The sequence below is a fragment of the Ursus americanus genome, chromosome 13 (assembly GCF_024610735.1).
Source record: "Ursus americanus isolate L20-20 chromosome 13, mUrsAme1.1.p, whole genome shotgun sequence".
Taxonomy (NCBI): domain Eukaryota; kingdom Metazoa; phylum Chordata; class Mammalia; order Carnivora; family Ursidae; genus Ursus; species Ursus americanus.
This window is the reverse complement of record NC_142139.1, coordinates 69,930,732-69,957,601: the sequence shown is the minus strand read 5'-3', so window position 1 is coordinate 69,957,601 and position 26,870 is coordinate 69,930,732. Positions and strand designations below refer to the sequence as shown.

At 53.6% G+C, this 26,870-nt stretch overlaps 1 protein-coding gene across 3 annotated transcripts in view; it reads right to left on the bottom strand.

Moving 5' to 3' along the window:
• Positions 1-26,870, bottom strand: part of BIN3 (bridging integrator 3) — a 42,340-nt gene that overhangs the window by 2,985 nt on the left and 12,485 nt on the right. The window contains exons 2-8 of one of the 3 annotated variants that reach the window (XM_045773997.2): positions 17,924-17,972; positions 11,437-11,477; positions 10,963-11,024; positions 7,446-7,582; positions 6,901-6,941; positions 1,279-1,420; positions 981-1,115 (exon numbers count right to left, since the gene is read on the bottom strand). In XM_045773997.2, the coding sequence (XP_045629953.1) occupies positions 981-1,115; positions 1,279-1,420; positions 6,901-6,941; positions 7,446-7,582; positions 10,963-11,024; positions 11,437-11,477; positions 17,924-17,972 (607 nt within the window). Of the gene's footprint in view, positions 1-980; positions 1,116-1,278; positions 1,421-6,900; positions 6,942-7,445; positions 7,583-10,962; positions 11,054-11,436; positions 11,478-17,923; positions 17,973-26,870 lie in introns of those variants that run through there. The other 2 variants (XM_087866622.1, XM_087866623.1) reach the window with 2 other exon arrangements.

Here is a 26,870-nt window from a genome sequence, read left to right as displayed (position 1 = left end):
GGCCGGGGAGGCAGGAATCAGTCTTCATCGGGGCGCCTGTGACTGTTGACTGCAAGGAAGGAATGTGTCCACTGGGGGGCGCCAGACGCCCAGGCCAAGAGCAGAAGTGGGCTGGAGGCGGATGAGCCTTTAGCTCTGTTACCCACTGGGGAACTGAGGGAAAGGCGGCGGCGGGATGCTGAGCACCTGCCGTGGCCTAGAAGGTCCCACATGGCGGAGACGTCTTGCCTTTGGCACCTTAACCTTCTCTCTTACGAGCGGGGGGAGAAATCCCTGTTAACAGCTTGAAGAATGACAGGCCAGGAGGGCAGGAGCTATACGCACAGTTGTACGTTCTGTGTCCTTCCACCCCTGAGGAGTGGGAGACAAGGTCTTAGCCCATGTCCCGCTCCCGAGCAGCCTGGCCCGGGGGCTACTCCTGCACCTCCACCCACACCCAGCCCGAGGCCAGCTTGCTGTTCCGGAAGGTGCACAGTGGCCAGACACCCAGGCAGGGGCCTGGAGCACGGCTCTCCCCAGGGTTCAGAGAGCCCTCCAAAGGTGGCTAGAAGTCAGGACCCCCCGCAGCACCCTGCCTAAAGAAGAGGAGGAACTGGAGTGGGGAGGCGGGGGCACGGGGTCGCCCTGCAGGCCTCTGTGCTTGGCCTCCTGAGCATACCACGCAAAGAACCCGCCTGCCCAAGACAGGCGCTGACAGTGTGGCCTGCTGTCTTCTTGCCACAGGTGGGGAAAAGCCGTTCAACAAAAGGAACCTTATCCCAGAGTGGGGCCGAACCAGAGCAACGGAGGAGCCGAACAGAAAGCGGAGCAGAGCCTCGGAGTCGGGGTCTCCGGACGCAGTGCCAGGGCAGGGAGGCAGCGCCGGTGTCCTCGCGGAGCGCGGCCGAGCACCCTGCCAGGGGGGGTGCGCCAAGACCGGCGCTGGCTCCCAAGGGAGCGAGTGTCCGGCCTGCTCTGGGGCGGGGCGGCAGTGGCCTCACCTGGGCTCGGATCAGCGCCTCAAAGCTGGGCTGGAAGTAGTCAAGCCGACTGTGGTAGAACCGCGGCATCTCATCCAGGAGCTGCTTGTTCTTGGCCTCGAAGTCGTCCCGCACAGGCCGCAGCTCTTCTCGGGCCTGCGGAGCAAGACGCCGCGGTCAGGGCTCTGCGGGCGTCCCCGGCGTCCACTCTTGGGGCACGGTGAGTGTTGGGGGCGGGAGGGAGTGTCACGACACCTGGGCCTTGCTGCCACGGCCCCAGAGCTGGGCGTCCACCCCCACCTCTCCCTTCTCTTGGTACCTGGTGGAGTTTGGCCAGCACGGGCCCCGTCTTCTCCTTCTCCTCGTACTTCTCCACCTTGGCCTGCAACCTCCTGTAGTCCTGCAAGGCCTGCTCCCGCCGTTTCACCGCCATGTTGAGGCTCGGGAAGACGCTGCCGAACCTGCGAGACACAGCCCAGGTGGGTCGGGGCCCTCCGTGGAGCTGCAGCCTCGCAGCTCGGGGGCCGCTCAAACCTACACCGTGAGTGCCCGCGAAGCGCCGGACCCCGTTCCAGCTGGTGGGGCTGCACGCCAGGAAGGCCGCTGAGGCCCCGGCCCGGCGGGGCGCCCGCTGCCGAGGGGCCATGTGGGGAAGGCCGAGGGAAAGAAGGCAGGGCTAAGGGCCACCCCGCTGACCTGAGGTGAGCCACGGGGGCAGGAACGCAGGGAAGCCGCTGCTCCTTCCCCGCCCGTGACACACCCCCGCGCGCTGAACGCTCCTTGGACTCATCCGCCCAACATCCTCCTTTCACACCACGAACGGAATTGTGGCGACATGACACGGCTTGTCCAAGGCCACCATGAGGGAGTGACTGTCCAGCCGAGAACTCAGGTGTCCCAGTTCTCTGGCACCTCCCACCCACCTCGTGATGCCACCAGCAGGCGACAGCTGCAGTCAAAACCTCGTCTTGGCCTATTTCTGTCAGAGGACCATGGGAAAAGCAGGAACCCTCTGGTTCTCGCGTGGCAATGGCTACACCGTCAAACCGGATGTTTGAGGAACATGGCTCAAGGACATCTGCTTGCCCCACCACGATGACAAAGCACCACAGGGAAAGGCTGAGGAGGACACCGTTCACACAGAGTGGCAGTGGATGCTTTGGCCCCTGTGGGCATCATCTTTGTGACAAGTGTCATCTTTAACTGGGAAGTGCGACGAGACCGTGAGATAGATACAGGGCAGGACCCCATCCCAGGCGGGGAGGCTGGACTTCCCTTGATTAATGAGTGCTGGAGAAGGCAGGGAAACCTGCGAGCAGGTTTTCTGGACAGGAGGGGATAGGTGCTTCCTCGAATGCAAAGTCCGTAGGGCAGGCAGTGCTGTCGCTGCAGCGGGAGGGGTCCACCCTGCAGACCCGGAGCGCCAGTAGCCCGGGCAGATCTAGCCCTGCAACCGAGACGGCGGCAGCACGTGGCTGTTCGGGGCTGCGAGGCACAGAGGGGGCGACTCAGAGCCAGGGGCGCGGGGGGGGGGGCTCCCCTTCGCGAGGGCCAGGCAGCTCCCGGGCCATGTTTAGGTAGTTCAGTTGCCACATCAGGAACGATTCTCCAAGTCTGCCGCTCAAAGGAGCATGCCCACGAATTTGGTTTTCTTTCTTTTCAAATTTTTATTTAAAATGCTAGTTAGATGAGTTTGGTTTTTAAAAGCCTCAACTAATCAAGAGTGCCCGTGACACAGAGTAATGAATAGTTTTTGCCAGAGAACAGAGAATATAAATTTGACCAGAGCACTGAATTCCCCAGCCAAGGCTAGAGGTGCAGGCAGCCGATTCTGGGGGCACTAAAGTGAGTCCCTCTGACTGACGGGGTGTGCTCATGGGCTCACTGCCTAACTGGAAAGGCCAGAAGTGGGCAAGACACGCCCTTAGACAAATCAGTCATCAAATCAACACCGAACGACTGATCTCCCTGCAGAAGAGGTCTCCTCGGCTCTGTGCAAACTGGGCGTGGGGAGTGGCTGCCTCCAGGACAAAGGTGTCCCTCTACCCACAACCCACGGTAGGTCTGAACAACTGAGACCATCGGCTGGGACTGGCCTCGCCATTTGGGCCTCTGGTGGGGGCTCTGATGGGGTCTCAGTTGCTAGGTGAGCCCCTCTCCCTTCCTGGCTGGAGTGTGGCCAGCAGCTGAGAGGCATGGGGCTCAAGGGAGCAGGTGCAATGGAGCCTGAGAAGCCACCGCCACAACCCCCTCCCTCCAGCCAGACTGGCCCCGCTGGGCACCCTCATTCTCTCATGAGAAGTGACCTGACTGGGTGGCCCCAGGGCCTCTGCTGTCCGCGCTGCTGGCGGCCTGGGGGGAGTGGGCACAGGACAAGGAGGAGGCAGGAAGCGGCAAGTGGAGTTTTCTCCTATTAGGAAAGAGGGCAGCAGCGCGACACAGCACGAGGACCTCGCCACAGGGGCCGGGCGGGACAACCATGTCGCTGGCTGGCCGAGCACTTCTGGCTAACCTTGCACCCCAGTAGCACTTGTCTCTTTGCTCGTCCTCGGTTGTCACCTGGGGTCGATTCCCAGGGCCTGGGTCAAAGGCACCAGAGACGCTGACTAAATGCAAGCACTGGAGCAGCTTACAAAGGACACTGGAGTCCCATCCGAGGGCCAAGTCCCGAGCCCCGAGGAGTGAGCAAGGCACGGGTCCAACTACAGATTTCCACGTGATGCCGGGCAACCTCACGGACCGGCAGTGTAAGAGTGGGTGTGCCCCCAGGATGCTACTCAGCCTCGGGAAGCAAGACCACCTGTCCCCTGTGGGGAGGAAGCGGCTACAGCGCCAACTGGTCCCGGCTCTGTTAGAGCCTCCAGCAAAACCATTTCTTCACCATGGTAACTTCTGCCTCCTAAAATGGCGCTCCTCAGTCACACCAAGAGGCCTCAGGAGGCTTAGCTGGCTTAGGTCACCGCAGATGGGTCCTGAGTCTCTTGGCACCTGGGGGGCTTTGGGCCCTGGGCTACGGGACTCCCTAGGGGGAGAGGCAGGTGTCATGCCCTTCTTACGTTAAGTGGGCAAATTCAGAGTGGGCAGGGAGACCGGACAGCGCATTTGAGGTGGCTGACGAAAGTGTGGGGGCCCAGGGCTCTGTAATCCTGGCTCTGGCTCCTGCCCCACTGAGGCCCCGCCTCCCCATTAACTATATGGACACAACACGGGACTCTGCCAGCCCCCCGCATTGGGCAGTGCGGGCACCACGCCAGTGTGCAAGGCCAGGAGCTCGTACGACAGCAGGCCCCAGGTGCGGAGTGTCCAGTGCTCTCCTCCACCCTCAGGGTGGGGAAGGAAGGGGGCAGGGAGGTACGGATAGGCATAGGCTAGTCCTGGTGCCTGGGCCCTCCCAGACTTGCTCCCAGGACCCTACAGAGGCACCTGCTGACTTCAGCTGACAGGAAAGGTGGGGGACCCAGCTCTCCCTAAGGCCTGAAGTCCGCCCTTTCACTGGGCTGCTGCAAAGAAACAAGGCTGGGAAGTCACACCCCCTCTGCTCAGTTTCCCACTTTCCCCGATAATTAGCAGTGACGTGGAACACGGAAGGCCTTGGGCCAGAGCCCCAGGGCAGACGCCACCCTCCATAGGCAGCTCAACCCACCACTTCAGCCTAGGGACATGTCTGTCCCCTCCTCCTGAGCAAGGACTGAGCCACTGCAGGGGTGGGGTTCAGGCCTCCCTCTCTACACATGGGGAAACCGATTCAGAGGAGCAGGGACCCAGGCTTGTGGGCTGGCTGGGGGCAGGCTGGCCTGCCTAGCACTCGCCCCACTCCACTGCGCTGCACCACCTTGGCGATGATGGATTACCCGGGTTCTTCTTCCTGAGAGTGCCACTGTGGCGTCCGCACTAGGTCACAAGCTCCTAAGGTCTGTGCTGTGTCTACCCCCTGGAGAAGGGAGAACAGGGCTGGGCCTACATCAGACCGTCGCTGAAGCTCTGCCCAGGTGACCGTCCTAAGGTGCAACCAAACTGCCCCCCCTGGGTAAGCGGCGGGGTGAGGAGGCAGAGAGAGGGAGGAGGGAAAGGGGGAGGGAGAAAGAGGCCGGCTGGGAGGTAGGCTGGGAGCAGCCGGCCCTGGTGGGGAATGCCTGCCATTCCTCAATCTGTGCCCACACAGCCGGGATCTTCCACCCACCAGGAAAGGGAAATTGAAAGCATCCCCATCCGACCATGTGAACGCAGCCCAGAGACTGGGGGATTAGAGGCCGAGCCCCCTGGGGGGAGGCTGGGGGCGGTGGGGTGGCCATGTGGCGATGTTCTTCATCAGAGGACAGGAAAGCTGCAGTTTCCTGTTTCCGGTACCGGGGTCCCTGGGAGCTTCTCTCCTGGCAAGAGGCGGCAACAGGCAGTGCCGGTTTTATGTGGTTGGGGGAGATCGCATGTCGGCGTTGGGATGGAGAAGCCAGCCGGGGAGGCGGGCGGGCGGGCCCGGGGGCTCAGGCAGAGGTCAGCGGATCTGCTACGGAGATGGTGCCCACCCCCTGTGCCACTCACCCACCTTCCTGGCAGGTGGTGGGCTGCTGGGGCGGTGGGAAGCAGCCGGGATTTCTCTCCATTTGGCTCTAGAAGCCAAGCATCAGATTTCAAGGCCGCCTCCTTGGTTGTGAAATCGAGATGCGAGTCAGTCCCCTAGTTCTCCGAGCTGGTGTCCCCTGACTAGCTCTGCCAGCCGTGGGTGTCCATGGCAGCCCCTGTGGTGGCCCCTGGTCCTTTCCCCCGAGTTGCCAACCCTTGGCCCTGGAGACCGAGTCAGAAGGCCACCAGCAATGCAGCTCCTGCTGACACCTCCCTCCTGAGCCACCAGCCTCCTCAGCACCCTGTTCCTCATGGGACCTTGCAACCCGGGGCTGAGCAGGGACTAGGGGGTCGGGGTCCAGGGAAGGAGGGCGGTGCAGGAAGAAATCCCTTCCCACCGAGGCCGAGCCTCCACATAGCCCCAGCTTGGAAACAGCTTTCCCCAACCCCACCCCTTGGACCTGAACAGGGAGTGAAGAGCTCCATAACCCCAACGCCAGGGGCTGGAGGACCAAAACCTGCTCTCTTCATCTCCCTCCGGGCCCCGATCCAGGCCTAATGGTAATTAGCAGAGCCTCATTACCCAGGCCTGGTGAGGCAGCTGCCTGGGACCACCACAGAAGAGGTAATAAAGTGCAGCTGCCGGGCTGGAGCGGGAGCCTTTCTAGGTCAGAGTCAGTTCGGGAGAGGCCAGGGAAGAAGACGAAGTGATCCGGGAGCTTCAAGGCAACGCTCCTGCCTGTCCCCCCCCCCCCCCGCCCGCCCCCTCCAGGGACTCGGGGAATAGGCCCGTCTGATCACTGCCCAGGGCCTGCCTGAGAGAAAATGAGTCTTACAGAAGAATTTCTGACTCTGACAGGTCACGAGTTAGGGGACCTTCCCAGGCAGGACCCCGCTCTGCACCCTTCCCCATGTGCGGCCACCCCCATATTTCAAAAGCCGAGCGCTGCAGGCAGCTGCTCTCCCAGTGCGGCGGGGAGATGAAAGGCCTTGCCCATCCCCGCTGAGGGCTGGCCAAGATCTCTGCTCGCCGAATTCAGCGAGCTCCGCGCCCTCTGCTTCTCGATCAGGAACAAAGGGAAAAATGGCCAAGTGACCACCGGAGCAAAGGCCGTCTGCTGCGGCAGATCAGAAGTGCCTCGTGGTCACTGAGTGCACCCGGGCCAGGGGCGTACTCTGGGGCCACCACGGGCATCACCCCGACGGCCACGGGTCACAGGGCTAGCGTCCCTCTTGAGTTTCTGGTCAGCCCCGTGTGCATCTGGGGACAGGCTGCTAGAGATGATATCTGGTCGCCAACTGGCCAGTTGACCTGTCTTTCCAATAAGTGCCCCGAGCCCAGGTCCCTGAGGCCTGTGGTCCCCAGATGATCTTTACTCACTTTTTTAAGGGTTCAATCACGGTCTTTTGAATTTGGTTCACCTGTTAAAAGAAAAAACCCAATGACATCAACACTGAGGGGAAGTCAGACTCTGCCTCAAATGGGAGGCTCCAGGTACCTGAGAAGAGACATGCAGGGACGGGGCAGGGACAAGAACTGGCGGGGCCGGTGAGGCGGCACGGGGCAGAGATGATGACCAGCAACAGGGAGTACCGTTCTGGTTCTGGGTCAGGTCTCCTCCTGCCCGCCGCTGTCCGCGGGCCGCTAGCAGCCCTGCTCCGTGGGGAGCCTGGGTGGGCAACTGCGGCAAGGGTGAGGGGCTGCGGGCGAGCAGAGCTTCCCTGTCTCTTTCGTGGTCTCCCAGTGGGTGAGCCATGGAAGCAACCAGGGCCGAAGCAGGGCCAGCACAGAGTTCCCAGGGCTTGCAACACTCAGGCCTCAGAGGGTTTGAAGGCGGCTGAAGACTGAGCCCCGTTAAGGACTCCGTGCAGGCGCTCCGCCCACGCGGAAGCCGTGAGAAGGGGGCAAGCAAGACCCCCACTTACCTTTTCCTGGTTGAAGGCGTCCATCCGCTTCATGGCCGTGTCCAGAGCTGTCACCATGTTCAGGAAGTCCTGGTCTTGCTCGCAGAGGGGATTGGAGAGTAAGTCCAAGGATATCTTCACAGCAGATTTGGACATGGCTGTAAGAGGTCAAAGCTCAGTGAACCTAGGAAGGGACAGGTCTTGTCGTCAGGACTCCCCTCCTCCTTCAGTCCAGGGGCCGCACCTTGACCTCCACCCTGGCCAGAGACCACAAAAGCTTCCAAGTACCACAGAGCCATGAGTCACAAGTCCTTACTGTACTCTGTTCCTGACCATCTGATGCTGCGCTGGGTAATTCTTTCGAGTAGCTTTACCTTGTGCAATGACTTAATTTTCTGAACTCTAGATTTTAACAGAATCATTTGGGTGGGAAGCTGTAAAAAAATATTTCTAGCTCTATAGATTTTAATTCAGTAAGTCTGGAATCCAGGAATGTGCATTTTAAAGAAACTCTCGGGGGACGCCTGGGTGGCTCAGTTGGTTGGGCATCTGCCTTCGGCTCAGGTCACGATCCCAGGGCCCAGGGATCAAGCCCTCTCCCCCCGGGGGGGGGTCAGGATCCCTACTCAGCAAGGAGTCTTCTTCTCCCTCTGCCACTCCCCCTGCTGTGCTCTCGTGTGCTCTCTCTCAAATAAATAAGTAAAATCTTAAAAATAAATACATAAATAAACTCCCCAGGCAGTTTGGAGATGAAGCTTGGTTTGGGACTCCCTCGTGGACAAGAGTAACAGCGTTCCACACCAGGGCTGGCAAACACACTGTAAAGGGCTAGAAATCAAGAGCTTAGGCTTTTGGGGCCATGTGTTTTCTGCTGCCACTACTCAATCCTGCCATAGACAATACCGACAGAATGGGGGCATAGACCCTACGGAGCAAGCATGGCCTTTTCCCAGTTCCTTCCTGCCCCTCTAGACTTTGTTCACAAACAATGGGGACTTAAAAACCTGCACCAGACCAAGAGCCCCAAAGCTGCCAACAGGTTTCCACTCCCCCCCCTTGTTTTATTTAGGGCTCCGACAACCCAGGAGACATCTGGGGGAGTGCATTTTGGGTCCATTTTCCAGATGAGGCAGGTGAGGCTCAGAAGGCTTATGACTTCCTCAAGGTCAGACAGCTGCAAGTGCTGAGCCAGGCCCGGCCTCTGGGCACCTGCCTCCCCGGCTGCTGCGCTCCCGACGGTCGGGCCTGGAGACAGCTGGGGGCAGGCCGCACGGGCTCTGCCAGGGTGTCTGCTTATGCTGTCCAAGGTCCTCCCCGGGGCCATTTCCCCACGGATGGACACCACTGCCCTGCTGTACCGTGTCACGTGTTCTGAGACCCTGTTTAACATATGGGGAGCCTGAAAATCACACGGCAGCTTGAGGCAGGAGGGAACTCTATTGGCAGCTCTGGAACTTTTGGTCCCATACAAGTTTTCAGGCCTCCATTATTTGTTAAATAAATAAATAAATAAATTCTAGAGGGGCAGGAAGAGAGACTGGAGAAGCCTGCCCGCTCCGTGTGTCTGTGCCAGTTTCAGGGTCTCAGGGGAAAACAAGTTTCTGAGTGTATTTCTTACTATTTTATGCCATGAACTGAAGATGCTAGCAACTGCAGGACACATCGTTACGGTACGAGCCATCAAGAAAGGACAAAAATGCCAACTAAATGCTATCAAGTGCTACAGTGACTTGATTTCAGAGATGTTATTAAATGTGAAAAAACATCTCTGCATCGATGAAATAAGGGCCACTCCAGTTCATGACAGATGTGGCCTTGCGTGGTCACTGCATCGAGGAGGGAGCAGCCCTAAACCCAGCTCCAGCCCCCCTCGGGGAAGGGGAGAAACAAGTCCACGGGCGGGGGGGTTCTCACTCAGGCCCCTCCACTTGCCAGCGAAGAGGCCCCCGGTGGAGGACCGGCCCACCCAGAGCCCTGTCCTGGCTTTCTCTCGAATCTAGGCGCTTGCTGTCCTCACCCAGCAAACAGGCAAAATACGGGAAAAGCCCGGAAATGTAAACGTCCCTGAAATGTTGAAGCAATGGAGCAAAAAACCCTCTTTCAAAGCTATAAAGTGACTTTGCAGGCTTAGGAGTGAACATCATGTATAATTTGCCTGGATTATAAGATGATCTCAGACAGTAGAACGCAAGGTTAAAAACTCAGACAAAACTGGAAACCTGTTTGAAAAATTTCTTCCACTTTTTTTTTTTTTTTTAGTATTTGAGGAAAAAACCCTGAAAATTCGGGGTGGGGGAGACTTTCTTCCCAATTTTCCTTTTCTTTCCTAAAGCCTTAACATTTCATGCCTTTGTCTCTGTCTTTGTTCGAACCATCTGAAGTCCATTAACAGTGTGGAAATCCCCCCCGGGAGTCCTCAGCGGCCTCTGTGAGCACCACCCAGGCCCCACTCTCAGGGACTGGGAGGGCATGGCCAGCCCAGTGAGAACTGGGAGGCTGGTGGTCTTTGAACCTTAAAGAGAGCGGGGGTCTTGGACGCCACATGGGTCTCTGGAGCCCTGATGCAACCTCAGAATGTAAGGGTCAACAAAGACTGGTCATGTGCAGACGATCTTGCCTGGGCACACGGGATGGGATTTTAGAACTCGTCCAGGCAGCTGAGGAGATTCCAAGATCAGGAAATTTGATTCTCCTCAACTGTCTGGAGAAGTTCTCAAAATGGGGTCCCTGGACCAGCTGCAGCAGCACTGACTGGGGGTGGGCCTTCCAGGGACTCTGACACACCACCTGTGGGGTGCAGGCCTTGCACTGGGCTGGGGTGCCGCTGTTTCAGGAAGGCCTTCTCTGCCCAGACTATGCTTCTGACCCTGGGCTCCAGGGGTCCTCCATTTATCCTGATTTCTTTGTTCGAAAACCACGCTCTCCACTTTGTGGATCCCCGAAGTTCCACTGCTTCCAAAGCTGCTCCCTGTGAAAACACTACCTTCCCTTTACCTGTGCTCAGACCACACCGTCGCCTGGAGAAGCACCAAGGAAAGCAAGCAGTGGGTCACAGCCTCTCCTTTTTTTTCTTTTTTTAAAGATTTTTAAAAATTTTCTGATAGAGTAGGGGAGCGACAGGCAGAGGGAGAGGGAGAAGCAGACTACCCGCTGAGGAGCGCGACTTGGGACTCGATCCCAGGACCCGGGATCATGACCTGAGCCGAAGGCAGACGCTTAACCGACTGAGCCACCCAGGCGCCCCTATCGCAGCCTCTCCTGTACTAGAAAGGCAGTGGCGAACATTAAAGACGCCACCCAGGTAACCTGGAGCTACCCACGAAACAAATAACAGATGGGCTCTGACATCAGACCCTTGGCTTGCTGCACACAGTCTGGAGATGCCGGGGCAGTCGTGTTCAGACCCACCGGAGTCCTCTGGATGAGAGGTGGCATGAGGCCCTGTGCACAGAGCACGGGAGCCAGCCCAAAAGTGACGGAGGGCCGGAGGGCCACCTGTGCCCCCAGGCCAGGCCTGGCTTGGGGATATGCCACCTACCCAGGTCAGCATCGGTGCTCTTCTTCATGTCCTTCTGCAGCCTCCTGGTCTGCTCCTCCAGCCTGCAAGGCAGGGGCGCGGGCCTGGGCACCTGGCATTTCCAGCTTGCTTTAGCCCCCTTCCTTCCCATCCACCTGAGTTAAGCCCAACCTGACGCTCTGGAACACCTCCCAGGAGAAGAAGGGGCCCCTGCGCTGCGGGGATCTGTCCCACTGACGGGAGGGCCACTACCAGCTCTGCACAAGGCCAAGCACCCAAAGGCTATGAGTTAACGACTCTCACACAGCCACCAGCTGCGGGAGAATTTCTGGCAGGCTGTGAACCGAGCTGCCCTCGACTCCCGGGGTGCTGGCGGGACACAGGAGCGGCCCACTGCTGGCAGTGCTGGAAGGGGTGGTGCAGGAATGGAGACCTGGGGGAAGGCTCCTGCCCTTTTCCCCACCAACCCCCGTCCTTCTGGGCTTTGACACTCACTGCTGGAGTTTTCCATACTCCCTCTCAAAATCTCTCTCCACCTGTAACCAAAGAGATAACTCAATCATCGGAGAAATGACAACACGTTGGAAAAAATCTGCCCGCCTACCAAAACTCCCCGCACGCCCTCCCCCGGCTGCAGAGAACCACCCCGTCCAGTCCATACAAGCACCAGCAGATTGTTAACGACAGTATCCCTGTTTTCCCAAATTAATTAAGTGTTTGATTTAGGGCAAAAGACTCCCCTCCCAGATGGGCCAGCCAGGCAAGTAGCAGCGGATTGTGGCTCTGTTTTCCGTCACAGGGAATGAGGCGCCCGGCTGTGTTCCCTCATGTGGCAGGTGAGGTGACGGATCAGGGAGCCCAGCGGAGAAGGAGGCGGGTCCCCTCCCGCTCCGGGGCCCTGGTTTCCTCACAGGGCCTACCACCTACGAGGTCTGAGGTTCGGGGTCGGTCAAGAAAGCCCCGTCTCCGCTCTGTGTGCTGGGATGTAGCAAGCACGAATACTATTACTACCGACTCAGGCAAGGTTCTCTTAAAAGTCTGCGTAAGTTATCCGATTTCCCTGATGCCAGGAAAATTTACATCAGATGGGTGTGAGTCCTGGTCCCAATTCTGCCGCCTACGTGTCAGGTGAGGTCAAGAAAGCCAGGTGCACGTCTAGCACCTGAAGGTCCCCATCCATCAACTGGGGGCCCTGGCAACAGTCTCTTAGGAGAGTGGCCCGTGAAGTGTACGACATCTGCGAGCCAAGGGAGGGGACCGAGGCCTCTCCTACTTCCCTTCCACCCCGGGCAGGACCAGCTCCCCGGGCAGCTCACTGAGCCTCGGGGCTGAGGTGCTCCAGGAAACCAGCTCACGCTCACAGGGTGCTCAGCACGTGCTTCCGGCCACAGCTCCTCCTCCAGAACCGGAGGAAGCAGGTGTGCTTCTGGCCCGCCCTGCCCTCTGGAGCCCCTGGGACAGAGCTGAAGCAAACCGCACACAGCCACACCACAGTGAGGGGCAGAGCCGGGATGCGGGCACGGGCGGCCTGGCCCCAAGGCCCGTGCTCTTAACCAACATTCTGAGAAAGGGGAAAAAGGTATCTGCTGATGGATTAAAGTCATGACCTGAGAAAGGTGCCTTCTTGACCGCTCCCTGAGACTCCTGCCAGTGAGAGCCCTGAACCCTGATTCTCACTCTCCTGACAGGTCGGCCGAAGCTCACAGAGTGTGCAACTGAGCGAAGTGTCAAGGCCCCACTGCTCTGCAGCAGCACACGCTCCCGTCACAGTGCCCTGCGAAGGCGCACTCGGGAGTCCCATGGACCCCATACTCCTCACGTGCATTTACGTAACTCAACATAGTCCCAGAATGGCAGAACGTTATTCGGGCCAGTTATTTCATGTTACAAGCGAGGAAAATGAAGCCCGGAGGCGGGGGGATGATTTACGGAAGGACGCAGGGCTGGTCAGCGGCAAAGGAAGGCGAGAATTCAGGCTCCTAGCTTGGCACCCTCCCCCGCTTTGAAAATAACATTCGTTCATCCCACAAACATTTATTGAGCACCTATTAAGTGCAATGCATTTCACCAGGTGTGAGGGCTCCCCAGGGGAATACACCGGATGTGGGACCTGGTGGGAGGGATGGAACAGTCACGAGCATACACGTGTAACCCAAAGCATGGGCAGGGCCCCGTGAGAAGGGCTTGGAGAACCTGCCTAGCCAGGGTCCCAGGGCATGACAATATGTCGCCGCCCCTGCACGGACATACTTCACCTTCCTCATCTGAACTGTAAAACTGAGAGGCAGGAACCCAAGGTCTCTCCTTACTCTATGCGCCCAGCATCTGGGGCCTGACACAAAGCTGGGAAGTAAAAATCACCACTGGTTTCCCCCCATCCTACAGTCTTTGCCCTTTTTTCAACAGACGCCCCCTCCCCCATCTCTCCATCCAGGAACCTGACATCTTCATCATCGCCTTCCTTATGATCCATCAAAAGCTGCTCTAGAGAAATTCCAAATTCGCTCCCACTAAAGCATATATTCCTGATCAAAGCTTCAAGTGTCACCTATCCCTGGGGCTGTGTAGCTGGGCAGGAATCAAAGTCTCAGCCAAAGCCCGAAGAGCGTCTGGCGAGACTGCAGGCGGGGGCTTTGTTCTGGGGCAGGGGGCCTGGCCCGGACCCAGCAAGCCCGCACGGAGGCAGTCCAGCCCTTTCTCCGGTGGCGCCGCCGAGGACGGTGGGGGACAGGAGCGAGCAGAGACAGATGAGACCTGAACTCTCACACCAGCTGTGCAGCAGTAAAAATACTACCTAACATTCTGAGTCTCGGTTTCTTTCCTGGTGGAACAGGATCACTCTGGTTAGCCTGTCCCTGTGAAGCTTTCCAGGGGTTGACAAGGCAATGAGGTAGCAGTGTCGGCCCCGCCGGCTTGCCTGGAAGGATCCCACAGCAGTCTGTGCCGAGCCCAGAGAACGGTCCCTAGCCCGCCTATGGTGTCTCCCTGTTCCTCTCCTACATGCAGGGGCGCTGGGAGGACCAGAGCAGGCTGCGGGTGCAGACCGGACTGTAACCCCTTGGCTGAGAGGACAGGCAGCACATAGCATGCGGTTGGTGGATAGCCAGGCATCTGCCTAAGCCTGGATCCTGTGCCTGCGGTTGCACCGGGGCCTCCCTTCACTGGACACATCCCCTCTCTTACTCCGTAGGATGTGACCGCCTAGCAGAATCTTCACATACGAAAAGCCTTTCTTCCCAAAAGAACGGAATTAAATGGAGGAGGTCTTGGTCCGAATCCAGCTCTCCTGAAGATCAAGAACGTGGTGTCGGCGCTCCTGGAGGGGAGGCAGGCTCGGAGAAGGCCTGCCGACCCACTGGAGCTACAGCCTTGGCTCCTGGCAATCTCTTTTGCAATCCCCACGTGTGCTGATGGGTGTGTGGGATGCCGGAGAGCACCTGGTCCCCCTGGCCGGGACTGCTTGGACTTGCACAGAGAGCGAGCGACCGTGGGGTTCCAACTGGGTTGGATCGCTCTGGCTGGTGAGAAACTTGAGGTCTCGGGCTGGCAGCTGAGAAGTATGTCAGGGTGGGGCTGGATCCTTCTGCCGCTGCTCAAGGCCATGTGACAGCCTGCGAGGTCCATGAATGTTTCCCTCTTCTGCTTCTGGTAGCCAGGTGGGGGCTCCTACAGCTCACAGGTCTCCAGATCTCTTTCCTCCCCCGGGGAAAGATCCAAGGCCACACCACCAGGGCTCTGGCCCCTCACAAAACGGCTAAGAGAACAGAGGGATACACTGAGTCTCAGTCCAAGGTATATATCCACTCCGAGGGAAGGAGCCAAACACAAAAGATCTGAACATCTTTGAATGCTTGATGCTTTTGCCAAAGAGGCGATTGGCCCCCGGTCAACAATGCAAGTGTAAACACATGTGCAGACTGTCGGAGGGTCGGGGTGGGCCAGGCCGGCGAGCTTGGCGCGGGGGACCGAGCAGCACACGGCCGGCTGCCGCCTGAATTCTCCAAGGCTGCAGGTGCTCCCCCCACGGCCCGGGGTCAGGCTGGCACGGAGCAGGAGTAGGGATGTGCGAAGTGGATGAGCGGGTGAAGCCCCCACCCAGACCGCCACTCGTGAAGTGGAAAGGGCGCCGGGCAGGCAGGGCGGGGCTGGGCGCTGGAGCTGCGCTGCGGCAGATCAGAGCTGAGGCAGAGGGCGCGCCAGGTGTTCCAAGAAGCCTCTCTTTGAGGGGTGCTGGCAGGCGGTGGGGGGGGGGGACACAGCTTCCCTCTGGTATGTCGCAACAGGATTAAACGAGGCTGAGCGACTCCCCGCTCTGCCAGTGGACGTCTTTCTCCCGGGAAGGCTTGACTTAGGGGCTGCTCGTCCGCCCTGCCCCGCGGAGCACCCACGAGCCGGGTGTGCTCCTCCCCGGCGAGACCCGGGGTGCCGGCTGCGAAGCGCTGCGCCAGCCGCGCGGGTTCCGGGGGAGGCGCGGCCGCTTTCTGCCACGCCAAGACGCTCCCGCTACTCTGTGGGGCTGGAGGGGCAGGAGGGGACCGAGCGGCAGGCTGGGGCTGGGAGGTCGGGGAGCTTCTGTCCTTCCACTTCCACACGGCCAGCCCCTGCTGAGAACACACCATTCCAGCCAGAGCCTCAACAATAATGGGATTCCTGTTAACGACCTGGGCCCAGGAGAACAGTGTGAGCGGACACACAATGCTTTCTTTGTGTCTGATCGTTGTGTGCCTTGAGCCAAAAACCTCCTGAAACTCCCTGAAGATAACATGAGTGTTTCTTCCCATGACAGGGGCACCAGGCCTTCCCGTCAGCAGGCAGCCACATCTGCCCCTCTCTGACAGTGCCCGGGCAAGAACGGCGCTGTGCCGCCGATGTTTGGGAGCAGCCGCCGGAGACGCCGACACAGCGGCCCTGGCTCGGCCTGTTGTGGAAGCCAGGAGAGACCGAAGGGACAGGCTCTCACTCCTTCTCCTTCAGTGCCTCTGGGGAGTTGAGGGAGCAAATAAAGGCCCGGCCTAGCGTTTCCCCGAACTAGGGGGTCCGGCTGCTGGGGCTAGGCTGCGTCCCTGGTGGTTTAGAAAGAGTCAAATCCACTCTCTTCCCATCATGGAGTTAATACTTATTGAGGGCTTGCTATGTGCCGGATGCTGTGCTAAGTGCTTCATACGCATGACCTCATCCGAGACTCCCGAATAGGTCAATGGCACAGGTACCAGGTTCATCTGCACTTACGAAGGAGGAAAGCAGGGCTCGGAGAGCGTAAGGGCCTCGCCCATGGTCATCATACACAGCACGTGGCAGAATCCAGCCAGGAAACCCCCCAAATCCGGCTTCTTAACCACTACTTGACGCCCAGTCTGTCTGAGGGAGTGGATTTCAGAAGTCAAAGGACCAGGATTCTATCTCAAACAAGAGCCATGTGAGGAGGAGAAGAGGCAGCCCAGGGGCCCATCCGTGGGCCCGATTATAGGGCCATCCAGAGGCACTGGGATGGGACTCCTCAGATTAAAAGACCCAGAGATCGGTCAAAAAACTCTGGTAAAGAAGCTAGAAACTGAAACCTATACTTTTCTGTGGAGAACAAGGGCTATCTCCATAAAGGTAAGGGTGCTGGGAGAGTTTTCTGTTTGTCTGTTTTTTGGTAGTGAGTGTTGGGAATAAAAGACCCTTCTCAAAACCACTTCCCTTTCAGATCTGCCCTGGATTAAACTCTGGAGACTCACGGCCACACCTTCCCACTTCCTGTAGCCGGCTAGAGCCCAACACTTGCACGCCCAGATTCTCTGCGCTTCGGCTGAGGGCCTCCGCAGATGGCCAGCCTCTGCACGGGAGGTACGCTCTCCGTCTGTCCTCGGCCTGCCTTCACTTGAAAGAGAAATGCAGGCCCACTTCCTTTTAAGTGGCCTGACTTTGTATTTTCCAAAGACTGAGCCACTGGTCAGATGTGTGCCGAACTTCCCTTCTTGCCAAACTGCAGCAGTATCTTTCCTGTAGTTCTGAGTCCTGAGCCAAGGTGGGGGGGAGGTTATTAAGACGAGGAGAAGCGTCAGGAGCTCCAGCAGGCGGACGGTGCTGGGCTTCCTGGAACTGTCACAAGCAGAGGCAGTGTGTGGCTGTGCTTTCCCACAGTAAAACCAAGAGCCTGCTTAGATTTGTGGGTGAGGGGGTTCGAGAGGCCGTTCTTTACTAGAAGTCCCTCACCTTGGGAGGCCTTCACAGCCCGAGTGAGGCAGCATAAAGGAATGGAATGTGCATGGAACAGAGGCTCCAACTTGGGTTCTAATTTCAGCTCTGTCAGTGTTAGATTTTTACAACTTTAGAAAGTCACTGTGACTTTGTGGGCTTTGGTTGTCTCGTCAGAAAAATCAGGTTGGACTAGATGATCTGTAAGCGCTCCCATCTCTAACTTTCTAAGAACCTCTGATTCCTCTCCCATTCTGGAGATAAAATAGGGATAAAAACTGTGGGCTCTCAAGGGGGGTAGGATTCAATCGTGCCCTCCCACCAATTCTGGGTCCTGGCCAGGATGCCTTTGGCAATAGAGAGAAAGGGACCCCACCCCCCACCCCGGAGAAGCTTCCCGGTCTTCACGCAGCCTGAGGTAGCTGGAGATAAAGGCCTGGGTCATGTCTTCGGCAGGGGCCTATGTTCCAGGAGTCCTCTTAGGGAAGCGCAGGCTGCCGCCAGATTGCAGAGATGGGCCGTTCAGAAGCCAACGGATTCCTCCTCACCCATCACCTACCTCCTGGACCTGCCCGAAGATGATGTGGACGAGCCCAGACTGATCCGTGGAAGGAGAATGTCCCAGACTAGGAGGCCCCTGCAAGCCCCAGTCTAGGTGAGGTTCTAGAGTGATGCGGCTGGGAAGAAGGCGGCCCGGGTGCAGCCCTCCCAGGCCCACGATGTGCTGAGTCAAAGTTCTGCTTCTCTGCAAAGACCACGTGAAACAGACTGAGTCTCAGAATGAAAGAATCGGGTTACTCACTGTTTTGGGGACAATCTGTTTCTTGGGCTGCCCAATCTTGAAAGGAATCCTATGAGAGAAAGAGACAAAGGGAGCTTTTAGGAGAAATGGGGAAGGATGTGGCTGAAAAGCATTGATGAAGTCTAGGCCGCTGTTCCCCAAGAGGGCAAAGAGTGGCGGCGGCTTGCTCCCAGCCCCCGTGCCGCACGCCCCATGGGTCTACGGCCAGTGGCAGCCAGGCCGGGCTCCGGAGTGTCAACGGGAGGTCCTGGGCACCACCTCCTGCCCCAGAGCATCTCTCCTACCAAGAGCCTGGTGTGCAGATGCACTGCAGAGGTGAGGGCGGGAAAGGGGAGCCACTGTTGACTCAGTCACTGTCAAGCTGTGCCCTGAGGAGCAGCAAAGTCAGAAATTACAGGCTCGCTGGGGTAGCTATCAGCCCGGAACACGAGCATTCACGGAACACCCTGAGAACCACTTCTCATCTCTATTAGGTGCTTCACTACTTCTCTGGAGAGGGACAAACGGTAGCCCTGCAAGAGCTGCGTCTGCGGCCGGAGAGGGATGACAAACTAGAGGCGCGTAAAGCACCAGCTAGGCCGGGTTATTCCCGGGAAGAACCGACAGAGCTGAACCGCGGCTAACTTGGACAGGACTCCGAGTCTAGCTCAAGTCTGGCTGGAACCTGCTGGGAAGCTCTGCACCTCAGGCTCCCCACCTGGAAGCGGAGGACAGCTTGGCATAACAGAAGGAAGGTCAAGGTCTAGGCTGTAAACCAACACCACTGCCGCCTCCACCTCTGAGGAGCGGGCCGCCCTCTGGCGGGTAAAGATGGCCCTGGGATGCATTTCCTACCGTGCGAAAGGACAGGGTTAACCTGGATAATTCAGGCGCTGCCTCGAGGCGCTGAGAATTCTGATTCTACACGTCTGAGAAGCGCGGACAGGCCAGAAGCAAACACAGCGAGTGCCAAGTGCTGGAGAAACGGAGGCCCCCCGAAGCTCCTGAGCTAACAGTGAGTTAAGCACCCCTGGAATCAGCTCAGGGGACAGGGCAACAGCAGGAGAGCGCTGAGGGGACAATGCCACTCCTACTCCCACTCCTTTCGGTGCTCAGGACGCCTGGAGCCCCTCCAGTTCAAACCTCCCGCTTCCACAGCCAGCCGCACCCATCCATCCACTGGCCCCTTCCCTCCGCACCCCCTTCTGCCCAAGCCTGCTTTCTCTTGGCCCAAACTGACCAACACTGTTGCTAAACCCAATGGTATAATTAACCACCGATAATAACCCCAGACAACGATCCGGTTGAGAGGATGGGCCAGCCTGAGTCACAGTGGTTTAAATTTAATTTCTGGAGGACATCCTGTTTATTGTTAACCCAGCCCGGTAATTTGGGAGCGTTAACCCTTTGGGGGCTGGCTGACTCACGTGGCTTCTGTAAACAAATAATCAATGGCTATATAATTAGCGGAGGGAAAGGTAAGCTCTGGAACTGAGGAGAGAAAAGAACTGCTCTTTCCCTTCTTCAGATCTAAAGAACAGAGGTTAGGGGGGCCGAGCTCTGGAGTCCCCTCCTCTTGCCCCCAGTTACTCTTCCCAAAATTAGGGATTGGCGTTGATTGACACGATGGTTTTGGACAGCGAACAGCTGCCCTCAAGGACCATTTTGGTGACAGTGCAAATGAGGTCCTGGCGGCACTGAGAAAAGACGGACTCTGTTCTGCGAAGCATGTTGCTGTGTAACTAGCTCTAGCCCGGAAATCAGAAAGCTGCTCTCGCCTCTGACTAGTTTTGTGATGCGGACAAACCCCGAGCTCTCTGCAGCTCTGTTTCTTAAACGCTAAAACAAAGGAGATGGACTAGAGGGTCCCTTCAGCCCGGCTCAAGCTTGAATTCTAAACTGAATCTTTGTTGCAGGAACATGGGAGCCGGATGAGAATTCTCCAGAATTCTCAGAGTGGTCTTTGAAACGATGCTAACTTGGAGTCTAGTACTACAGGCAAGCTACGAAGAAATCAGGAACTTCGATGCTATTACTTGTGGTGCCACAGCCTCTCTAAATCTTAATTTGGAATCACAGTATTTTTAGAACTGCAAGTTACCATAGAAATTGTTCCAGTTCAACTCTCTCATTTTGTAGATGGGAGAGCCAATCTGCAGAGTTCAGTGACTAGCCCAGGGTCATGCTGCTGGTTCACAACTGAACTTCTCTCTCTGCTCCTCAGGGTTTACTGCTCTTTCACATGAATTTGTTATATTTATTCGAAGGAACTAAGAAAAATCATCTGATCAAAATACCTAATCTTAACATACTAGGGAATTTCAAATGGGCTCCTTAATTTTTTTAAAAGACCGGAAACACAAGAAATGAAGAGAGCAGCGTTATTGGGAGGAAAGAGGCTGGTCTGACCTGGCTCCTTCTGCACAAATGACAGGTTACGTGTACCACTGAGTGCAAAATGTCATCAATAATGTCATCAGGACAACAGGTACAAGACTCGGACTGTCCAGGGCAACTGGGACATATGGCCACCTCACCCATATGGGATGCCTTCCCTTCTCCCAGCTGCATCCAAAGCTGTTCTCAAGTCCAAAACCTTGCTTGCCTCCTTCTAAATGTCTAAGACTTTATTTGGCATTTAAAAATAGTCTACCTTTTATAGTTAATTGAAGTTTATTCCTTTAAAAAGTAAAATATAATCATCAGAGAAAACGTGGGAAATACAGAAAAGTATGAGAGGGAGGAAAGGAGGGAGAGAAGGGGAGAGGGGGAGAGCGTGAGACAGAGAGAGAGAGAGAGAGAGAGAGAGAGAAAGGGAAGGAAAAGAAGGAAAAAAACCCGAAACGCAGCTCACAGTCTCATATCTAAAGATAACCAAGGCTAATGTTTTGGTGTTAATTATATTTTAAAAGTTTGCAGAAAAAAAAAAAAAAACCTGAAGCAAATATGCCAAATGTTAGTAGTGGTTAATTTGGGGTGGTGTGAGTGTGATTACTGTTTTCTTCTTTGCACTTTCCATATTTTTCAAATAAACTAAAAAAAAAAAAAATCCCTTGTTTTTTCCTTGACTACAAAAATAACACCCGATCAGTGTCAAACACTTGGGAAACACGGAAAACACAAAGGACACACAGACACAGAAAAATAAACAGTAACACCCTGAATCCGTGTGTACACACATGGACATGGGTACATATGCATATTTACCTAACTTTTAAAGAACAAAGGAAACAGATCATGAAGGCTTTTCTATGCCAGTATGTGGCTGTCATCAGACTGACCTGTAAGAGCTACCTAGCATTTCATTCACTATTTTATTTTTGTGCCCCACATCACTTCCTGGTGGTCATTTCAACTGTTTCAGATTTTTCTTCGATTATAAAAAACTCTTAAGAGCGAAATCTTTGTGTACATCAAGGATTAGTCATATAGGATAAATTCTTAAGAGCTGGAATTGCTGGGTCAAAGGATATGCACATGTCCAAGACTTTGATACATTTGCCAAATTGCCCTAGAGGGAGATTGAGACAGTTTACTTTTTTTTTTTTTTACATTTTACCACTAGCCCTTTGGCCTGTTTATCAGGATTTTTTTCTGGCTTAGTGTTTGCCTTTCCCTTTTGTACGTGTGTGTTTAATGTACAGAAGCTTCTGATCAGTATGAAGTCAAGTCTACCAAATCGTTTCCTCTTCTTCATCTGAGTTTGCTTTCATCAGAGTTCTACGTGGGCATAGTTTAATGAGACAACAAGGTTTGTTAAGTGAGACGTTAGGTTCTGGCCTCCCTCCCCCGCCCTCGCCTCACTTGCCCAAGACAAGCGCTTTTGACTCCGACGGTTTTAGTGGCATCTGCCTTTCCATCTCTAAATAAAAATGCTTCTGCTGCTATCTCTTGTTAGGTTTTAGGCACTAGCTCCTTTTTGTTTTGGAAGGGGAGATTTAAGAAACCAACCAACCTTTTCCAGGCCTCCACCCCATGACACAAAGGCACATTTGCATCTCCTCTTCTGGATACGGTTATGTGATTTCGTTAGATCAATACTAAGTCAACTATTAGGAGAATAATGTGATTTCTTTTCCTTCCAAATGTGGCAGCGGCCAACAGATTTTTCCACCTCAGCCAAACCTTCAGAAGACTGCAGCGTTCTGAGCCAGGCCCCCAGCTAAGCCACTCCCAAATTCCTGACCTGCAGAAACTGGTACTGTTGTTTTGAGACACTTGGGCTGTGGGGTAATTTGTTACACAGCAGTACAGACCTAGTAACACTGCACGTTTCTGCTTTCCCTGAGATTGTCCTTTTTCTTTCATGTGCTGAATTTTCTGAGCATTTATCCTTCACTATTTCTCCGCTGTCAGAATCCACTGTCAATACATTTATTCGTATCGGGGTTCACTTCTGGAAGCAGTGAGCGCGGCAGCCTCTGAGCAGCTCGGCCCCTGGGGCATAGCTGGCCGCCCAGGCTCTCCCCTTCTCTCTCCTTGCTCAGATTCCTTTTGCCTCTCCCAGGAATTCTGACACCTGGAATCCGTGTCTTCCTCTTTGTTGGTTTACTCCACATTTGAGAGGAGTAAAAGTGTGTGCGAGATACTTTGAGACTTTGCATAACCAAAACCTTTTTTACTCTGCCTCACACCAGTCAGTTTGACTGGGTATAGAATGTGGGCTGGACTGCATTTCTTTCAGAATCTCAAAGGCATTGCTTGGCCAGCTTCTCCTTTCCCAGTACTACTGTGGTGGTGAAGTCGAAAGCATGCTGATTTCTGTCCTTTGTAGGTGACCTACATCTTCACGCAAGCTTATTGGATCACGTTTGTCCCCGGTGGTGTGAAATGTCACAATGATGTACCCTGTGGGTCCAACTTCACTCATTATGCTGGGGTACGTGCCAAACTCTTTCAGTCTGGCAATTTATAATCTTTTGTTCTGGGATTTAAAAAAATGTGGTTGTGGTTGGTTTCTTCCCCCCATTTTCTCTGCCTCGTATTTCTGAAATTCTTGTAATTCCAATGCTGACTCTCCTTGGTTGCTTCTCCAATTTCTATTTTTCAACATTTCCTTATCTTGTCAAGTTTTCCATTTCCGCTATTGCATATTTTTTGAAGTTTTTATTTTTTCATTTATGTAAGTCATCTCTACACCCAACGTGGGGCTCGAAATCACGACCCCGAGATCAAGAGTCGCACACTCTCTGGACCAAGGCAGCCAGGCGCCTCCATTTTTGCTATCATATTTTTAATTCCCGAGAGCTCTTTTTAATTTTCAGGATGTCCTGTTTTGTTTTTCAAATTTATTTTTATTTTTTTATGGTATCCTGTTTTTTATTTCACGGATGCCTTCTCTCTCTAAAGACCTTAATGATAGCTTAGGAAAATGTTTCTTCTTCCTGGAATCTCAGTTTCCCCTCAAGGTGTCTTCTGCTTTTGTCTCCATTTTCAAAAATACTCAACACTCCTCTCGGGGTGTGGTTAATTCTTGGGTGTCTGCTCACATGCGTGACAGGAGACAAAACAGCTGATTAGAAGCCGTGAGTGCTCTGATGAGGTCTGTCTACAGTGTAGAGTGGCCTGGCTGAGCAGTTTCGTAGGGAGCCCCTGACGTCGGTATCTATTATTCTTTACTTCTCTGGGCAGAGAAGATTCCTCTGCTGTCTTGTCACAGGCGTGTTCTGCGGGCTCGGTGAGTAGAAGTAGTCACGCGCGCACATGTACGTGTACGTGTGTGTGTGTCCTGCAGGTGCCATGGGGGAGTGGAAGGGTTGTCTCAGCACTCCCCGTGTATTCCTTCACTTCATCCTCCTGCCTTCAAGATGGCAGTCCTGCCCTCAACTGGGTTTACAGTGGATCTGAGTTTTGTGGGCCTTCAGCTTATATGATTTTGCCCTTATAAAGAAAAAGAATGCAAATTTACAAATATAAGAACAGGATAGGGTGCCTGGCCGGCTCAGCCGGTGGAACATGCAACTCTTGATCTCAGGGTTGTGAGTTCGAGCCCCATGTTGGGTGTAGAGATTACTTAAAAATAAAATCTTTAAAATTTTGTTTTAAAAAACCCCAATATAAAAATAGGCATGAAAGTGTTTATTTAGACAGAGAAAAGAACATAACAAATTACAAGTTATAAAAGATGACAACACGAACATCAGAAAATCAAGAATAACCTAATATTTTTATTAATCATCCGCCTGACACACCTCTGTATTCATTTCCCTACAGTTTTTGGCTGCGTAGTCTATGATTGCCTCTTCATGTGACACAGAGTGGGTAACAGCATTTTCTTAGAGAGAAAAGAAAGGTAATTCAGCCTTTCCTCTAGTATGGTTGACTGAAATTTGTTTTCTATTACCGACAGCTTAGAAAAGCTTTTTTTCAGCTTACCAGCAATATATAAATATAATACAAATTTAGGACTGCTGTAAAATTTAGGAAGATTTCATGTTTCTTTCATAAATAAACTGTAAGATTTCAGGACACATTTCAGGTTTTCTTGTTTGATGACTAATCTTAACCACTCTCTGAATTAATGCAGGTAACCGGCTTGTCACTGATGTCCCTGGAGGAGGGCACATCATGAGTTTTGTCATCTTCGTTATCTTTCGCGTTAAGAAATTTAAATGTTTTATCAATGTGTTCATATGATTTGCTCCTCCTCTTTATTAACTAGATTATCAATCATCGCTCCTATTTAAGACTGACCTCGTTCTCGTAATGAATTACTAGCTTTTAGTACAATTTGAAAATGTTTTGTTGTACTTTGATTTCAGAATACCTATTGGTTTAATTGCTCGCCTTTGTCACTTTTGTTTTGTGTTCCGTGATTTTTGACCCAATTTTTCCCTTAGCTTTTTTTCTTCCTTTTAAAAATGTTTTCCAGCTCTACTGAGATACAACAGATGTACATAACACTGTGAAAGTTCAAGGCGTACAACTTTTTTTTTAAGTAGGCTCTATGCCCAACGTGGGGCTTGAACTCACAACCCCGAGATCAAGTTGCATGTTCTACTGACTGAGCCAGCCAGGCGCCCCTTTCCCTTAGTTTTTAAGTGCGTTTAAAGAGGACCAAAAAAGGTACCCTTTGTATATCTGCAACTCAGGAATCTGCAATTTCTTGTGGTTTTATCAAAGTTTTCAAAAAATGTCTGCAAACTGCAGCTAAAACAGCATACTCCCAATTCAATCCTCCAGTAGAATCCCAAAAAAGGTCTTTGCTACTCCAAAGCCGCCTGACGTGAGGGGTAATATAAAGCAGAAAAAGGAGGACATGAAGGCAGAGGTTTTCTTAACTGAGCGCAGTATAAATACATTTTTGATGTTTACAAAAACACAGGATCATACGAACACACAGCTAAGGTTCCTTCTGGGGCCTTGGACGAGGTCCATGCAAGCCAGGGGCCCTGAGGCTTAAACTTTATTAAATAGTTTTCACACAGTAAATCCACCTTTGTGTGCCTAGTATAGGAACTTCCTGTTTCATACTCTCCAACGGGTGGGGCCCCTTCATTCTTCCGCTGGGGTGAGGCAGGGCAGTCTCCCAGGGACACTGGGGTTGGGGAGGAGATGGCAGGGTTCTAAACTTACTCAGAAACAGCTTTCAACCAGTCCTTCTGATGGGAGCGCTTGGCTTCACCCCACTTCTAGAAGTACCTACTGCCCCCAATTCCTGAACTTTTGAGGATTCCATAATGTAAGTTGCGATGGCTCTTGGTTTTCCTAAATGCCAGTTTAGGATTTGGCTTTCTTGGAACTTAGACAGTTACTGCATGTAACTGCATTCTGATTCCCGAATGTGGTCGATATCTCTATTCTCCCTGAATTTGTAGATCTGTGCCTTAAAAACAGAATCACTTCACTGTGCTTTTTGTGGGATTTGTGAGGGAGATAAATTAGATGTATGTATTCAACTTGTCACCTTTACTTGGAAGCTGATTTATTAAGTTCTAAATAACAGCTTTATTGAGATATAATTCACATAACATTCATCCAGTGTACAATTTGGGTGTTTTTAGTACATTCAGAGAGTTGTGTAACCATCACCACAATCTAAGTTCAGAGCATTTTCACCACCCTGAAAGAAACCCCGTATCTGTTAGCAATCACCCCCCATTTCTCCCCTCCCTCCAGCCCCCTGGCAAACCATTAATCTACTGTGTTTATGGACTTGCCTAGGATGGACATTTCATATAAAAGGAATTATGTAATAAGCAGCCTTTTGTGTTGGCTTCTTTCACTTAGCAAAATGTTTTCAAGGATCATCCACGTTGTGGCACATATCAGGACATCATTCCTCTTTTATCACCGAATAATATTCGATTGCAGGGATATACCATCTTTACCCACACACCCACTTTCCACTTAATTTACTCACTGGGTGATGTTTCTACTTTTTGGCCATTAGGAATGCTGTCGCTATGAACACTCAGGCACATGTGTTTGTAGGGACATACGTTTTCATTTCTCTTGGGTATACACCTAGGAGTGAAACTGCAAGGCCATATGGTTAAGCCTATGCTTACACTCCTGAGGAGCTGCCAGACTTTTCCAAAGTGCCCGTGCCATTTTACAATCACCAGCAGTGCATGAGGGTTCCAATTTCTCCACATCCTCACCAACACTTGTCATTGTCTTTTTTATTTTAGCCATTCCAGTGGGTATGAGGGTTATTTCATCATGGTTTGATTGACATGTTTCTAATGAGTAATGATGTTGAACATCTTTTCATGTGCTTATCAGTCATTTGTACGTCTTCTTTGGAGAAATATCTATTCAAATACTTCGTTTTAAAAATGGGTTGTCTTTTTTTATTGTTGAGTTGTAAGAGTTCTTGACCTATTCAGGGTACAAATTCCCAGTCAGATATATGATTTGCAAATATTTTCTCTCATTTGTGAATTGTTTTTTTCACTTTTAATGGTGTCCTTTGAAGCACAAAACTTTTAGGTTTTGAAGAAGTCTAATTACTTTTTCTTTTGTT